At 42.3% G+C, this 18,277-nt stretch overlaps 1 protein-coding gene across 3 annotated transcripts in view; it reads left to right on the top strand.

The window, feature by feature from the left end:
* XPO6 (exportin 6) overlaps nt 1-18,277 on the top strand; it is a 107,231-nt gene that overhangs the window by 43,032 nt on the left and 45,922 nt on the right. For all 3 annotated transcript variants that reach the window (XM_068967327.1, XM_068967328.1, XM_068967329.1), the window contains 4 exons: nt 1,667-1,826; nt 3,778-3,855; nt 13,430-13,883; nt 17,134-17,260. In XM_068967327.1, the coding sequence (XP_068823428.1) occupies nt 1,667-1,826; nt 3,778-3,855; nt 13,430-13,883; nt 17,134-17,260 (819 nt within the window). The remainder of the gene's footprint in view (nt 1-1,666; nt 1,827-3,777; nt 3,856-13,429; nt 13,884-17,133; nt 17,261-18,277) is intronic.

Below are 18,277 nucleotides of genomic sequence, written 5' to 3' on the forward strand. Positions count from 1 at the left end.
AGTTTTGGCTGCACTTGGTCTTTGTTGCTGCATGTAGGCTTTCTCTGGTTGCAGTGAGTGGGGCCTAATCTCTAGGTGACGATGTGTGGGCTCCTCATTGCAGTGGCTTCTCTTATTACCGAGCACGGGCTGTAGGGTGTTTGGGCTTCAGTAGTTGTGGCACATGGGCTTAGTTGCCCCACAGCACATGGGAATCTTCCCGAAACAGGAATCGAACCTGTGTCCCCTGCGTTGGCAGGCAGATTATTAACCACTGGACCACTAGGAATGTCCAGATGCATGCATTTAGTAAACTATTTGTTGAATACCAGCCACATGTCAATACTAATAACTAAGCACGTCATGGGGGGATATAGTAGTGAACAAATACCCACCTTTATGGAGTTTATAATCCCAAGGGGGAGGTATCAGTAAGCAATAAGCAAATAACTTCTTTCAGGTAGTTAATAAAAGTATTGTGCAAAAACTAAATATAAGGTGAGGAGGAGGAAATATCAGTATTATTTAGCAGGGATGATCCTGAAAGCCTTTTCTATGAAGCAGATATCTGAGCAGAAACCTGAGTGGAGGTGATGGAGGGAGCCATGTAGACATCCAGGGAACAGGAACAGTGTTGTAGGCAGAGGGAATAACCGTGCAAAGGACCTGAGGAGGGCAGGAGGCAGGAGCCTGGAGTTGGGGGTTAAGAGGCGAGAGGCTTGCTGGCTCTCTGACACACTTGCCTTCTCTCCAAGTTGGAAAGAACTTGTGGTTACTCTCCATGTTCTCTAAGAGGGAGCCGGGGAGTCCACGGAGATGGAAAGGATCCGGAAGGTGGGGGTCTGAGTGGTTCTCTTTGTGGGTTGGTCCGTGGTGTGTCTTGTGTGAAGCAGCAATGGAAGGTGAGGCAGACAGAGAGCTGAGTCCTGTCGGCAGCAATGAGGATGGCCCCTGGCGCGAGGCAGTGCCTGCGGGATCATTTCCTTTGATGAAGAACAGACATTACTTATCTGCCCGTGAGATTTAATTAATGATGGTAAATGAGAATCTGGAAGAGCACTTTTAGGTCAGGTGCTCATGGAGATTCCAAAAGGGTAGCTGTCTTTCTCTCTTCCCCACTACCTCCCTCTTCCCACCCTTCATAAATGACTCCTTTCACTTCTTGCAGTCCTCAGGGCTTCGAAACACCCCTTTGTGGAAGGGACACTGAACCAGGAGGTGGTGATTTTTGTTCCAAATCACCTTGACTTTTAGCAACTCCTGCCACTTCTGTGAGCTTCCATTTCTTTCCTTGTAAGATGTGAGAATTGGACTAAGTGTTCTTTAAAATTCTTTCCAGTTGTCTTATTCTCTGCTTATCCTTGCATGACAACCAGTCAGTGGTATGAAAGCCATGTCAAGAACCATTGGTGTTCCATTGCTGACATTTCTGATAATGATGATAAATTTCTTCAGGTATGAGTAAACAAGATCAAACTGGTTCTGGAATCAACTTCACCATTATATGATCTTCTGATTAAATCATCTGAAAGGTTGTTTTTTTTTGGCTTAGTATCCACAGGGGTCCTGAAACCAGTCCCCTGAGGATACCGAGGAACAACTGTACTTCGCTGGTTTACCATTAGTTAGCCTTCTTTGTGCCTTAATTAGCCAGACACTGTGCTCAGAGCTGACTTTTTCCTGGCAGTTGATCCAGTCCCCCGTGACAACTCCCCTTGGGCTGATCATGTTGAAGACAACTTCAGAAGAGTTGGCTTGTCCCCGTGAGGACCTCAGCGTGGCTCGGAAGGAGGAGCTGCGGAAGCTACTGCTGGACCAGGTGCAGACGGTGCTTGGGCTGCTGACAGGTGAGCGGTTGGGTGGCACCAGGAGGCAGAGTTCTGTCTGCAGACGCCGAGTGTGGCCCTGGAGCTCAGAGTTCTTGAGCTTTAGCTATTACCAAGACGGTGCGTGAAGACAGAAAGAATGTGATGCCATAGTCCCAGCACCCAGCCCAGTGTCTGGCACATGGGAGGAACTAAAAAAAATGTTTGTAATTTATTTTCCTTTTAAAGTCTCCCCTTATTTGAACCTGACGATAGCTATGATTAATGAGATATAGACCGGGTCATGGGAAGGTGATTGAAATACTGATGACTACATTAAAAGTAAGGCAGGTGGCAGGCACTTTATTTAAGACGATTTGAATTTAAATCACTAAAAGTTGGAGGAGGAAGACGTGAACGTTTCAGATACGGAGCGGGGAGGTGAGCCCAGGTGTGGAGTTGGAGCTCAGTGCGCCAGGTTGGAGCTGTATATAGCGTTTGTTTTGTCATCTGGTCTGTTGTACTAGAGCCTCGTGATGATGAGCGAAGAGTAGCAACAACTCAAAAGCAAACTGCAGAATGAGAGAGGATGGCAAGGAAGAGAACGGAGCCCCTGTGTCTTGAGGGCAGCAGGGCGGAGGCCGTGCCTGCTGAGCTACTGGTGGAGCTGCAGGTTCTGAGACACCCGAGGCTCTGGGCTGTGCCAGGCGGCGAGGCCAGGCCACGCTGCTGGAGAAAATAGTGTAGGGAAGGGAAGGGTTTTATCTCCAGCTCTTTGACCGAGGCTGCTTTTTGGATGTCTAGGAACTTTTTTTTTTTTTCGGCATGTGTTAACAGAAGTGCTTAGCGTGTGGTGGGCACTTAAAATTGGTTGTCAGAGTGCTTCATTAAAAAGTAAACTTGTCACTCCTCCCCTACCCCCCCACCCCCTCATCCTTCCCCAAATCTCTAGGAGGAAACCCAGACCTCAGAACATTTATTTATTCAAATCATATTTATTGACACCCTCAGTTAGATGTTAAATTTCTAAAGTTAGGGACCATGTCTGATACCTGTGTCCTACTTGTGTGGACATTGACATTTTTTGAATCAAGATGTCATTCATGTATCATGAAGTCTACCATTTTAAAGTGTAGCAAGCAGCTCAGTGATTTTGAATAGAGTCACAAGGCTGAACGACGAGCACACTGTCTAGAACATGTTCGTCACCCCCAACCCTGTCACCTCTCAATGGATTTTCCTATTTAGACTTTTCATAAAAATGGAACCATAGAATACATGATTTTTAATGTCTGGCTTCTTTTGCTTAGCATGATATATTCAGAGTTTTCCATGTCGTAATATTAAATATTTTGAGAACAAAATATTTTTGAAAGCTTTTATGATCTTGTTATGTACCAGGTTCTGTAAGGAGATACGAAGAGTGCTGAAACATAGTCCCTGCCGTCTTGTACTGTGTACTCTACTAGGGGAGAAGGATAATGTGCTAAGAGTTAGGGTAGTCATGTTTCATGTGCAGGCAAAACTGAGCAGGGAAGACTTCTTGGAGGAGGTGACAACTGAGTAAAATTCTGACAGATAGGTAGCTGTTAGTCTGGTGAAAGGTCAGGTTGGATTGGAAGGAGGAGAGCAGGTCAGAGATTGAGAAGGAGGTCACATGAGGAAGGAGCAGCTAGCAGTGCAGTGTGATGAAGCCTGTGTGTGGGGTGCAGGTGAAGCCAGGTTTGGAGAGCAAAGGCCCATGCCGAGATTGCGTGGGATGGTACTTATGTCTGGTGAGGAACGTGAGAAGATTGGTGGCAGCTTTGTGGGAGAGAATACACTGAGTTTGGAATATCCAAGTGGTGGTGTTCAGAAAAAGCAGCTGGAGAGAGAGACAGATTTTTAAATACTGATGTTGGATCAAAGATATCAATACATTGTTTTTCTAAATCTGACTTTTATATGTTGGGTTTTATTTCTCTGTTCAACTCAGTTTCTCCTTTCTTGGTAGGTATCTTGGAGACTGTCTGGGACAAACACAGCGTGACTGCTGCCACCCCACCACCATCCCCAACCTCAGGAGAAAGCGGTATGGCCTGCAGCACACACGTGCTCCTCTCTTAACTGCACTCGGGGTCTCAGCAGGGTAACAAACGTTTATCTGTGCCATATACAGATGTAGATTCTTCCTTAATCTATTTTTGGCCTCTCTGCCTTTGTCTTCTGAGTAGCTGTCTTTCTTACTTCTTAGTTCCTTATAAGTACTTTCTAATATAATATTCTAAACAACATAGTTTGTTTTTTCTTGCCCATCAGGGAGATGGACTTTCAGCTTATGACTGCTGTCCTTCCTGGCTTTTTCTTTTTCCTTTTTCTTAAATTCCTTGGCTGTCTTGTTCCTGCTGAGGTTGGCATGAACCTGTGGGCGTGACAGGTCTGCTTTGCAGGCCTGCAGGGGTCAGGTCATAGGAAGTGGGTGGCAGCCTGAAGGAGCTGAAGTGAGCCTGTGAAGTGTTTTCTTCTCCATGGGCTCAGGGAAAAGTCATGTTGGTCTGGGTGGACTGGAGACCAGTGTGCAGAGATCAGCACACCTTACTTCAGTTCAGATCCATTTGATAAAGTGTGGACGTATTTGCACTGCCCATTAACTAGTTTACTGGTGGCTTAGTATTGTCCCTGGAGAAGGCAATGGCACCCCACTCCAGTACTCTAGCCTGGAAAATCCCATGGATGGAGGAGCCAGGTGGGCTGCAGTCCATGGGGTCGCTAGGAGTTGGACACGACTGAGCAACTTCACTTTTACTTTTTACTTTCATGCATAGGAGAAGGAAATGGCAGCCCACTCCAGTGTTCTTGCCTGGAGAATCCCAGGGACGGGGGAGCCTGGTGGGCTGCCGTCTCTGGGGTCGCACAGAGTCAGACACGATTGAGGTGACTTAGCAGCAGCAGCAGCATTGTCCGCAGTATTAATATCTGTTTCAAAAGTCAGAGTGCAATTCACCTAAAAATGGCTCTTTTCAAGGATGGATGGAAAGAGGAAATTGTGTCTGAGCAGGAACTTTTAGTTTCTAAACGGCTTCTGTTTACACCAAGTGATCACAAATGCTTTTCAAGTAGAGTACATCCTGTGAAGTGGCGCACACTTCTTCCTCTACTGTAAAGGCTGATGTGGCTAATGAGAAATGTTTCCTCATCTTTCTCTTCTACCTCGGGAAATAGGCTGTTGAAATTGGACAGCTCTGAGCTCCAACGGTTTCATGTAGCCTGTTGTTAATATGTGGAAGTTGAAATTCTTGCAGTTACTGTAGAATTGAAAATATATTGAGGTTGAATTGAAAATGTAATTGAAGTTCTGAGGACTGCTCACAGTTTACTAATTTATTCCAGTTCTATTTATCATACCTGGATTAAAAACTGTTAGAGTCTTTTGTCATACTTCTTAGATAAAAACTGTTACAGAGTTCTAGAGGATATTAGAAGCCTACAAGAAATTGAATTTTATTTTTATTTGGTGGCAAACCTTCATTTTCAAAGTGGATATCTGAGGTGACTTAGCAGATTTATATTTTGAAATATTAAATGATTAAAGAAATTGCAAAGTTGGAGAGATTTGATTTTATGAATAGATACCTTGAAATCTCTTGCAATTTGGCTGATCTTAAAATTTGACCTTTTGGGAATTCCCTGGCAGTCCAGTGGTTAGGATTCTGCTCTCACTGCGGAGGACCCAGGTTCAACCCCTGCTTGGGGAACTAAGATCCGATAAGTCTCGAGGTGCGGCAAAAAATAAAATCTCATTTCAATAGTAATTTGCTAAAGTCAGTTCTTTAGATGGTTGAATACTAGCTTAGTGTCATGATTAAGAGAACAGCAGCAGTTTAGTAAAACTTGTTGTTTTCCAGTACCAAAAGCTGTGAGTTTTAGTTGACTTCTTTCAGGTACATATTCTGAGCTAACTCAGTTTATACTTTGATAGACTTATTTTCTGGAGGTCAGGTTGGGTGATATTAGATAATACAAATAATAAATGCTTGCCTAGGTTTTGTTCAGGCTTCCCTGGTGGCTCAGAGGTTAAAGCGTCTGCCTCCAATGCGGGAGACCTGGGTTCGATCCCTGGGTTGGGAAGATCCCCTGGAGAAGGCAATGGCAATCCACTCCAGTATTCTTGCCTGGAGAATCCCATGGATGGAGAAGCCTAGTAGGTTACCGTCCATGGGGTTCGCAAAGAGTTGGACACGACTGAGTGACTTCACCTTCACCTAGGTTTTGTTTATGAAGTTAGGTGAAATAAAATAAGAACTCAGTTAACATTTCCATATAAATAAAACCTTAAAATATGATGCATACTTTTTGAGAGTTGCCTCTTAGGCACTACTACAATTTTTGAAGTTTTGAATTTTAGTATTTGAGACAAAGCAAAATAATTGAGACTAGTGGGAGGATGGACCAAGGAGTTAAGTAAACTTTTAAGCTGGCACACTTCCTCTTCAAGGGAAAAAAAAAAAAGAATTACATGTTCACTTGTTAACTCTTTTTCTCTTTATGACAGTTGCAGGTGAAGTCATCAGGTCTTGCTTCACTGTTTGGGCAATACTGATGATTTAATCAACTTCTGTTTTGCTCAACTGCCTTTGTGCCCTTAAGACCCAGTTAAGTGGTAAAACTTTTAGAAAATTCTTTAGCTCTCTTGACTATCAGTTCAGTTTTATGAAGGAAATTCCTTCTGAGAAACTGTGAGGCCCAGTGAGTAGACCAGATAATTCCTAAACACACACTGTGTGCAGTCCCTGCCAGACTCTCACTGCCCTGCCCAGCTGCCCATCAGACTTGGCCCTGTGAGCTTTTGGTCTCTTTTTTCATATACTTTCTTGTAATATCATTTTCTGTCTGATCATTTTGAAAGAGTAAAACCCAGGGACTAGTCCCTGCAACAACTACTCTTAATAGTCTGGAGGTAGAAAAAGTTTTGACGAGTATATGTAGCTAATTTCTCAGAGTAGTTCCCCCAAATTGTTGACTCATCTCCTAAACTCACTTCACCAGGCCATAATCCTGTGAAGTCAATAGTGGTTTTATATCTCATTTACTAAAAAGGAAGCTGGGGTTCATGGTGGTGGGGGGTAACTTGCCAGAGGTCGCATCACCAGTGGAGGGTTGCAGTGACGTGAACCATCATTCCAAGTTGAGGTGTGCCGTCTCCTGAGTTTGCTGTCTCAGTCACTCTCGGCACTTCTGCCCGCCGCCTCATTCCCCGGTGGAGTCCTGGCTCTGACGCTTACTCAGTTTACCTTCTCTGCCCTCGGATGGCCTCGTAGAAGAGCGCCTGTGCTCTGGGGAGTGAGGGAGGGGAGGTGGGTGTGCCCCGTCTGCGTGCTGCGGGTCAGCTTCCTTCTGCACTCGTGCAGCCTCAGCCCTCTCCCTTAGGTACTCTCCTCTTGTCCTCGCTTGGGGGTGGGGAGGAAGTGGCCGAAATGGAATTACACAAATACTGTAGTTTTGAACTAGCTTTGATTGTTCTGTAGTAAAAATTAAGAGGCCATATTGTCCTTGCCCACATGGTGTTTAGTTTTAAATAACATGTGTTCAGTCATGACTAAGTTGCTTCAGTCATGTCCGACTCTGTGCGACCCTATGGACTGTAGCCCGCCAGGCTCCTCTGCCTATGGGGATTCTCCAGGCAAGAATACTGGAGTGGGTTGCCGTGCCCTCCTCCAGAGGATCTTCCTGACCCAGGGATTGAAGCCAGGTCTCTTTTGTCTTCCGCATTGGCAGACGTGTTCTTTACCGCTGGAGCCACCTGGGAAGCCCAGTTTTAAATATAGACTTGGACATAGACTGTTGATGGAAAGGTTTTAGGTAAATGTGTTAGAGAGCCTGAATTGATTGCGAGCAGTTTACACCTTCCTGTTTTTTTTTCCCCCAAACTCATTACAAGTTGCACAGGTTCATGCACTTACATATCTTCTCACCTGTAGAAAAAATGGGACTTGTTATCACAACTCTTGAGATCTTGTTTCCTCCTCCCAAGGGTTTCTTGAAAAGAGTTCCTCCCCATTTTACTGGACTGAGGCTACAGTTAGGTCAGAGGTTCTCAGTTGGGGTGGTTTTGCCCTGCAGGGGATATTTGGCATTGTGGAGAAATTTTTTTTTTTTTTAAGAAAAAGAGCATTACTGGGATCTGGTGAGTGGCGGCCAGGGATGCTGGTAAATATCCTACAATACATAGAACAACAAAGAATTAGTCAACCTCAGATGTGAGTAGTGCTGAGGCTGAGAAACACCTAGTAAAGGTAGAACGGAATAGAAAACATGTGGAATTTCAGTAAGGAAGAAAATGAAGAAGCTGAGGAGATCTTTTCATAAAAGCCCATTTACGAGTGTTCCAACCATGTCTGAGGTACTCCCAAATTAGTAAATGCCCCAGAGTAGCTCACATACTACTTTGGGCCTGAGTGCCTGTTGCTGCTGGTGCCTGGCCCATTTCAGGGATGATGAGGTCACTGACATGTTTTTGTATAATCGAGGAGGTAGCTTGTTAAAGGAGAAGGCAATGGCACCCCACTCCAGTACTCTTGCCTGGAAAATCCTATGGATGGAGGAGCCTGGTAGGCTGCAGTCCATGGGGTCGCAAAGAGTCGGACACGACTAAGCGACCTCACTTTCACTTTTCACTTTCATGCATTGGAGAAGGAAATGGCAACCCACTCTAGTGTTCTTGCCTGGAGAATCCCAGGGACGGGGGAGCCTGGTGGGCTGCTGTCTATGGGGTCGCACAGAGTCGGACACGACTGAAGTGACTTAGTAGCAGCAGCAGCAGCAGCAGCAGCTTGTTAAAGCTCTTAGCTTTGCTTTGGAAATACTGCGGCATGAAGCAGGGTGTCTGTTCTGTGGGGACTCCTACACTGGGATTCAGGTAACAGTTTTGTTAAAAACTCTTCTTTGATTTACTAAAATTCCCCTGAAGATTGAGAGTTGAGTAAAATATTTTTATCGAGAAACATTAAAAGGTACTTGGTTTGAGAGGGGAGAAGAATCAGAGATCACCCTGTATCATTATCAGTAGGTTGTATTTTATTTACCTTTGCATAATCCTGTTCAGTCTTTGTCCTTGTGCCGATATCTTTTCTATAGTTTCGGTCATGGTGGACACACACTATTTTACATATGACTTGAGATCTTCGGTACTTTTCTATATTTGAACATTAGTTTTCTGACTGTTCATTTTTCCTGGCTGCATAATCTTTCCTGACCTGGCTTCTGGTAAGGAGCATAGGCTTTGTGTATACTAAGACCCAAAGCCTTAGTTTTAGCTAGACCCTGGTTTTAGTTTCAACTCTGCCTCTGACTAGCTGAGGAACATGGGGGAAATGCCTAGTTTATCTGTGTTTTAGTTATTCTAAATCCCCCTGGAAATCCCACTGTGGAAAAATTCTGAACTGAAGAAAAGGGCTGCCTTTTTTGTTTTGAAAGCCAGGATTTCTTTCTTTTCCATACGGTTCAAGAGGCTTTAAAAAAGGTCCAGGGTCCCAAAGATGTCTGGGTGTAATTAAGATCATACTGAGGTGGTGTTGATTGGTTCCCCCATTGCGAAAGCCTCAGTTTGATCTGGTTGATAAATGCTCTGATAATTTTAAGAGTTGGGTAATGGTGATTTCCTCTGACTTTGGGCTGTTCCATGATCCATGATCCATGTTCCATGATGAAAGAAGCAATACCAGAAATAGTCATTGATAGAGAATAGGTTGTGTGACTTAGGTGGATAGCTGCCACAGCAATCAAAATAATTAATCCAGTAACAAACTGAAATGTTTGCAGTCTTCTTGAATATCCTTCTGTATTATTCTCTGAGGCCAGGTTTTCTGATTATCAGCTTGGGTAGCTGAGATCATGATGAGTCTCATCTGGTATCAGATGCAGCTCTTTCAGAACAGAAACCAGCAAACTCCTTTCAGGATAGATGCCAGGGGACAACTGTTTAATCTGGTTTTAACAATGGAAATTAAAGTCCTTATTAATAAATCACAAAAGCCTCATTTTAATGGCTGAGGAGATTGAGGCTGAGAAAGGTTAACTACTTTGTTCATATTAATCCAACATTAATATAAGGTGGCAGGTCTCAGTAGGTCTGGGGACCCCCGGAGGTCACCCCCACATGCTTTCAGGTCCCAGAGGTCAACCATGTGTTCATAAAAATTGCTAAGACAAGGTTTGTCATTTTTATTCTCACTCTCATGAGTGTACTGAAAAACAAGTGCATTCAGATCCTACATTGCAGTTAACCTTTAAGAAATTGGTACTTTTCAAATTTTGTTATTAGAATAGCTGCCATTATCTGAAAAGGCCACTAAAATACTCCCTTTCAGTTTTATTATCTGTAAAGCTGGGTTCTCTTCATATATGTCAGTAAAACAACAGATTGAGTACAGAAGCAGATGAGAAAACCTGTCTCCTTTCAGAAGTGTGTTAGTCACTCAGTTGTATCTGACTCTCTGCGACCCAGTGGAGTGTAGCCTGCCAGGTTTGTCTGTCCATGGAGTTCTCCAGTCAAGAATACTGGAATGGGTAGCCCTTCCCTTCTCCAGGGCATCTTCCCGACCCAGGCTCAAACTCTTATCTCCTTTATTGCAGGCAGACTCTTTACTTATCTGAGTCACCAGGGAAGCGCCTCATTTTCTTTTAAGCCACACAGTAAAGCGAGTTCCAGAAATGTAAAGGCAGTGCTGTTCTTCACATTAACGTTTTGTAGGGCAAAATATCTTTCTCATTTATAAATGTTATTTATGATAATGTAAATAGGGTTAATTATTACTAAATGAATTAAATATTTGAACAATTTCCAGTTTTAATTTCTAATGACAAATATCAATAGAAATAACCAATATAAACATGTTTTTGGTGTCTTCAATGATTTTTAAGAGTGTAAAGACTTCTAAGACCCAAAAATATGAAAACTGCTGCTAAGGTAAAAAAACATTTAAAATGTAAAAATTTATCTAGTATTCCACCTTCCAGAAATAGCATCGTTTCAGACCTTTCTTTCTACGTAGATAGAAAGGTAGAGTAAGCTGAATAAAAGGACAGAATAGCATCATAACACATGTATTTATTTTTTAAAGAAAAGCTGTTTATTTTTTATTTTTTGGCTGCTGGGTCTTCATTGTTAAGCTCCAACTTCATCTCGTTGTGCTCGGGCTTCTCATTCTCGTGGCTTCCTTGTTGCGGAGCATAGGCTCCAGGGCGCACAAGCTTCACTAGTTGCGGCTCACGTGCTTAGTTACTCTGCAGCATGTGGAATCTTCCTGGACCAGGGAGCGAACCCTTGTTCCTTGCATTGGCAGGTGGATACTCAAACCACTGGACCACCAGGGAAGTCCTATTTTTATTTTTTTATAAAGACTATTAAATTTTAGTTTTACTTGAATTTAACAGAAAATACTAAATGGAAGTAATTGCTGACCGTAAGATACTTTTTCCACAAGGAATATTAGTTTGTAACAGATATCTCCAAGGATAAGAAAAGGTTATGAAAACAAATTTCTGACTACATGTTTTAATTTTAGTCCATATATTTTGAGACTTAATGCTTGTGGAAGATGAGAAAGTTAGCTAGCACGGCCTTCTATTATTCTCCCGTTTGTTCGGTCTTGATTCTGTATTTAATTCAGTCCTTGCATTAGTCCCTTTGCCACAGCTTCTCCATTCTGTAATTCTTCGTTTTTATTTATCTCTTTATGTACAGGGTTTCTTGTTCATTATTCTCCCTAAGAATTTGTGGGCAATATATTATTTGAATTTTTGCATGTTTGAAAAAATGTCACCTTTCTTTATACTCAAAGAGACCTTTGGGCTTGAGTCATTCTTTGCCCCAGAACTTGCGACAGTGCACCACTGTTCTTCGGCTTTGAATGTTACGGTCAAGTCTGACTTCAGGGTTTTCTTCTTTGTGTAGGTGCTTTTGCTGCCTTCATTCCTTCTTTATTCCTAAAGTTTTTGTATTGATTACTCCTTATTTTTTTTCTTGGGGCAGAATAAGCCCTTTTATTTTATAGTCTCATCTTTATTTCAGAAAGACTTCTTGTTATAGTTACTGAATGTCTTTTTTTTTTTTTTGTCTTTTCTAAAATCGTTTTATAGCCATCTCCCCACCCCCAGTTTCATTTTGTGTGATTTCCTTTGGTGTTTAGTTCAGGGCTCTTCAAAACTAATGAGCAAGCATAAGAATCACCTGGAGAGCTCGTACAGGCGCAGCTTCCTGACCCTCCTAGCTTCTGGTTCAGTGGGAGTGAGTGGCACCTGAACATTGGTATCTCTGACCAGCTCCCAGGTTATGTTGATACAGGTCCACAGACCTCACCTTGACTAGCCCAGTAGTTTCACATTTTGGTCCTCGGGCTTGTTTATTCTCTCTCTTTTTAAATTGAGATATTTAATATAACTGACATGTAACACTGTTAGTGTTAGTTTCTGGTGCATAACATAATAGTTTATGTATATTTTGCAGAATGATCACCACATTCTGATCTATCAACAGTAAATTTATTAACACCCATTACCACACATAGTTACAAATACTTTTCTTGGGGTGAAAACTTGTTTTATACTCTCAGCAGCATTCAAATGCTGTATTGTAAACTATATTTTACATCACATCCCCTCCCCAGGGCTTATTTATCTTATAGCTGGAAGTTTGTACCTTTTTAATGCTCTCAGCCTGTTTGACCCACCCTCAGCTTTGGTACTCTTAAGGATTATTGAGGTCCTCAAAGAGCTTTATGAGTTTTATCTGTTGATATCAAAACTGAGAAAATTTAGAAATATCCTTTTTTGGGAGGTGTCATTTTATTTCTCCTCATATAATTCATCTTGGTTTTATAGTGTATTGTTGTAGTAGTACTACTTTATATTTGTGCACATTTCAGAACAGTGTAAGATTTTATGACGGCTCTCCATTGTGGCCACAGGCTTTCTCTGGTTGCGGTGAGAGGGAATAGGGTCTCTGGTTGCCGTGCATGAGCGTTTTTTGTTGTGGCACAAGGGCTTCTCTGGTTGTGGAACATGAGCTCTAGAGTTCACGGTCTCAGCAGCTGTGGCCCTCGGGTTCTTTGTTTGTGGTTATGTAGCCTTAGTTGCCCCGAGACATGGGGTATTTTAGTTTTCTGACCAGGGCTTGAACCCATGTCCCCTGCATTCTTTTTTTATTGGAATATAGTCAATTTACATATTAATTCTTTTAAAAGTAACTGTACTGAACTCAGTACATATAAACAAATAATATATCTTAATGAAAAAATAACTTTCCAAAGCAATCAGAAATTTTTACTTAGAGTGGAGTTATTTTATAGTTTGTAAATCTCTAACATGTAGCTTAATGATAGATAGCTTTTGCTTTTTCTTGCTTGTGGAACGTAGCCTCTGGAGAGCTCTGTTTTACACTTGAGAGATAATAAAAATGAGAGGGGAAAATAGCATTTTTAAAAAAATATTGTGAATTTGTGAACCTCCAAAGGGAGTTCCTGGGGACTGTTAGGGGTCCCCGGACCAAACTTTGAGAACTTCTGCTTTGCACTAATGCTTCGTTTTTTTGTTTTTTTAAGGAGAATTCTTTCTTAAGTTCGTTTGTAAGAGATTTGATGGCGTGTATCTTAAAGTCTTTTGTATTTCAGGTGACTTACTGAGTAACCTGTTGCAGAGTCCTAGTTCAGCCAAACTGTTGAATCAGCCAATCCCCATTCTTGATGCGGAGAGTGAGTATATCTGTTCCCTGGCGTTGGAGTGCCTGGCCCATCTCTTCAGTTGGATTCCTCTGTCTGCCAGCATCACCCCGTCCCTCCTTACCACCATCTTCCACTTTGCGCGCTTTGGCTGTGACATCCGGGCCAGAAAGATGGCATCAGTTAACGGCAGCAGCCAGAACTGTGTGTTGGGTCAAGAGCGAGGCCGGTTGGGGGTCCTGGCCATGTCCTGCATCAATGAACTCATGTCCAAGAACTGTGTGCCTATGGAATTCGAGGAGTACTTACTGCGTATGTTCCAGCAGACTTTCTACCTCCTGCAGAAAATCACCAAGGATAACAATGCCCACACAGTGAAGAGCAGGCTAGAAGAACTCGATGAGAGGTAATGAAAACAGGTGTGGCTTCGGCTGTGCCCCAGAACGGGCCTTGACTGTTGATCACGTTGTGCTGCCTAGTGTCCATAATCCTCTTTGGTTTCAGAACCTGGGGCTCCTGGTGAGGAACGGAGAGGTAGGTATGTGCCAGTAAGTCTGAGCTTAGCCAGGAGGGCTCGGGTGGTTAAGGGAAATAAGTTGAGGAGGAAAAGCGATTGTACGTTGTACAGGTTGGTTGTCTTCTTTGCCCGTCCATCTCCTGTCCTCCCTTCCTCCCTCGTCCGCCCTCTTCCTCACTCTTTGCCTGCAGGTCTGAGGTGGTGCAGGAGCGGGGACCGCTGCTCAGGCAGAGCCAAGCACAGGAGAGGAGGCCCGTGGAGGTACAGGAGTTACACTCGCCTTTCCTCGCTTGGTGTTGCTTGTTGGTTCTCACTGTTTGACTTTTCCCAAATGAACGTCGTGCAGTGTATAGGAATGTTGTCACTATTGTAAGTTTTATGCCGCTGGCAAGGTTTCCTCAGAAGAGAGGGGAGATGTTCATGTGAGCAGACATCTGTGTTTCTTGGTTACTGTCCTCTTGAAAGCAGCCTAAAGTCACTTCGCCTGTCTTTGTTAAGGACTCAGATGACTCCACAGTGAGCTGAGGCACAGTCTCATTGTTTATTTCCCTTAGAGATGATGTCACTTATGAATCTTACAGTGTTCATTAATGTGATGCTACTGCTGTGTAAAAACAGGGGAAGATTGGAAGCTTATATATCAAGAACATTATGTTGACCGTTAAGAAAGTTTCAAGCAGATAAATTGTATTGAATTAGTAAATATTTCTAGATTGCCTGGGAGCAAAAGTCATTAGTCTTTCAATCAATTTTCCTTGGTTTGTTTTTGTTGTTCTATGCAGAATTAAGCCGTTTCCTTTTCCTTAAACAGTGGGATATAAAGTCAAGTGCCTAAAGTCAAGACGGTTCTAGTCTTTTTTAAATTTAGCGAGTTTGACAAGTTTTTCTAAAGTTGAAAAAAATTGGTATGTAAGATTATTTTGGTTTGGTTCATTGTGAACAAGCTTTCTGTGAAATTTTCTTTGTATGTTCACAAAGGAACTCATAATCTGATATGGTAATATGTGGGTTTATTTTGCATTGTTTGATAATGGCTTTCTATCTGAATTCAAAGGTATCAGCTTTCAAACACACAACTGTATATGTTTATATCCTTTGTAGCTTTGGTTAAGTAAGGCTGTATCTTCGTATGGTTAAAAAAACCCAACAGTTAACCTAGCAGCTTACACCAAGCATCAAATAGATATCAGTTGTTTTGACTTTTACTTGTAGTCTAATGTCTGTTACGGCTTACATTTGGGTGGTATAAAAATGTCATCATGGATGATGTATACTGATTTTATCACATGTAACTTTTGTGCTCTTGGTTTTATATTTTAATCCTATGCTTCCTCTTGCCCTGTGAAAGCTGAGAGGTGCCTGGAAGCAGAAAGGTGACATGAACAATACTGTGTGCTTGCTTCCTGGCTCTTGGGTCCCTTCCCCCTAATTCTAAACAGCTAAGTCCTTTCTCAGTTGTTTAGGAGCTACTTAACCCCAGGTTTCTTGCCTCTCTTCTCCTGCTTTTTTTTCTAACTTTCTACTGCTCATTAGCACCTGTACCAGAAGGTGGGCAAGGGAAAGAAAATGAGGTGAAATAAAATCTGAGTGTTAGCTGCCAAACAGTCTTGCCTGTATTCTTTTTAAAAATTGAGTTGGAGATGAAAATAAAATTGAGATTGTGTGTTACATGACCTACGACTTTTCCTTATTCTTTTATGGGTGGTAGGGAATTGAGTACGGCTTCCTAAAGAGCAGCAAAATGGTTGACAGCTTTGAATAACCACGTCAAAATGTCATAAGCAGAGCGAGGAATGAAGAGTTCCTGCTCTTGAGTCTTAGTGATTGAAGGCTTCAGAGAGGAGTTCTTTTGTACTTTCCCATCTCTAAGTACAGTTGATTGGTGCCTTACTGTTTTTTAAGTGTTTGGCCCCATGATCCTTATCAAACAAAATAATTTTTTTTAAAGCTTCAGATAAACATACCTGTGTGTGGCAGCCACACAGACCGATTGGTCACCCTCAGGTGCTAGGTCCCAGGAGCAATTTGGGACGTTTACTGATGGGCCAGTTTTGCTCTTCTTAGGACTAGTCTTCTTCCCCTTTATTATCTCATATATCTTTGCTTTAAACAAAAAGGCCAGCTTTTTGCAGTTAGGACTGTCAGAACTGCTTTTAGCCAACATATAATTTTTGGCTAAGACCAGGTTTACCTTTTTTTAATCAGTCTCTGAAATGTGATTTATGGAGGTACACCCATCTCATTTTCTAATCACCTTTTGGTATTGAGGGGCTTATAATGACAGTTTCTGAAATGTGAGAGTGATGATGTGCTGTGTATTTAATAACAGACATCTCTTATCCTTACAGCTGTGACCCACACTCCTCTGTGAAATGATTTTTGCATACAAATGAATTGGGAACTCCCTGTGATGTGAAAAGAAAGAGCACTGGATTGGGAGTGGATGGTGGTCCCATTCTTCCATGAGTTGGCTGAGTGACCTTGGGCCAGTCACTTTGTCTCTCTGGGCCTCATCTGTAAAATGAAGCATCGCTAAATTGTCCCTGAGTCTTGTCCAGCTCGAACAGCCCTCCTCCCTTACTTCTGAAATTTTTTAGAATGGATTGGGATGTGCTATGTTTAATTAGCACCAGAGCTAGAGGGTGGGGAAAAACACGAACATTGGGTTGCAAGCTTGAATAGATCTTACCTGGATGCCACGCCTTTTGTATAGCCTTGTTTTATTTTGGGGTTTTTAGCACATTCGTTGTAATATTTTGACCTCTTAGCAAAGAAAACCAGCCCTCCAGACGTGCCACATTGAAATGACAGCCGATCCGCCCATCGACCTTTTTAGTACCGTTTCCTTTCCCTTTAATTGGGTCACTGAGTTAGCAAATGTGAGGATGCTAGCTTATAAGGTGCCTTAGTAGATGGTATCTGAGGATTAAAGTTGCTTTTCTGCTGTGTTTCAGGTGGTAATGGAATGAAGGGTTGCCTGAGCTGTAGGTAATTGTTGCAGGCCTTTATATTTTTAACTGAAAATATGTTATAAATCTGTATAGTTCTGTACTGAAAGAAATTTGGATTGAATTGAATTCTCCTCTAAGGAGGTAACTGAGTTTCTCACTGTTGCCTTTTGTCTTCTTGTCTTCTCTAGCTACATCGAGAAGTTTACTGACTTTCTACGGCTCTTTGTGAGCGTTCACCTAAGGAGAATCGAGTCCTACTCCCAGTTCCCTGTGGTGGAGTTTTTGACACTTTTGTTCAAATACACATTTCATCAGGTAAAGCACTGGAATGACCCATATCCATCCCTTTCCCACCCAAGAAGCCCACTTTGTTATTTTGGGGAGAAAGAACTTTATTTTATTTTGTGAACATTTACGTAGCGCTTACTATATGAAGATGAACACCTTTATCCTTCATAACAACCCTATGAGGTAGGTATTATTATCATCCCCATTTTACAGATAAAGAAACTGAGGCACAAAGAGTAACTTGCTGAGGGTCTTAAGAGTTGGTAAGCAGTGTAGCCAGAATTTGAATCCATAGGGCCTTTAGCTGTAGTCTGTAGCTGTCACTAAGCCTTCCCACAAGGAGACGGTAGATAGTACAGCTCTCAAGAGTTCAGTTTTGGTGGTTCAGTTGTTCCCCCCATTCAGCAGTTGTTTTTTGAGCTCCTATTGTAGTTCCTCTTAAGCCAAGTCCTTTCTTTTCATTAGAATTTACATTCTGGTGACTCAGTATTTTTGTTTCTGTATATATTTTAGCAACTTTATTGAGATAGAATTTACTTGCTAAGAAATTCACCATTGTAATTGTACAATTCAGTGGTGTTCGGTAGATGTATAGACTTGGGCAGCCATCATCACAGTGCCATTGTGGATCTTTCAGTCATGCCCTTTCACTTGTGCTCATTTGCATGTCTTTTTTTCCCCCTTTTATATAATTGTCTTTATTTTTTTAAACTTTATTTTGTTTGGGGGTATAGATGATTAACAATGTTGTAGTAGTTTCAGGTGGACAGGATAGAGACTCAGTGATACATATACATGTATCCATTCTCCCCCAAACTGCCCTCCTATCCAGGCTGTCATGTAACGTTGAGCAGAGTTCTCTGTGCTACACAGTAGGTCCTTGTTGCGTGTCCTCTTTAAAATAAGCTTTTTGGGGAGTTCCTTGGTGGTTAGGATTCTGGGCTTTCACTGCCATGGCCTAGGTTCAATCTCTGGTCAGGGGAATTGAGGTTCTGCAAACCTCAAGGTGCAGACTGCCCTGCTCCCCTCCACAGCTTTTTGTTG

This window comes from Capricornis sumatraensis, chromosome 3, assembly GCF_032405125.1.
Source record: "Capricornis sumatraensis isolate serow.1 chromosome 3, serow.2, whole genome shotgun sequence".
NCBI lineage: Eukaryota > Metazoa > Chordata > Mammalia > Artiodactyla > Bovidae > Capricornis > Capricornis sumatraensis.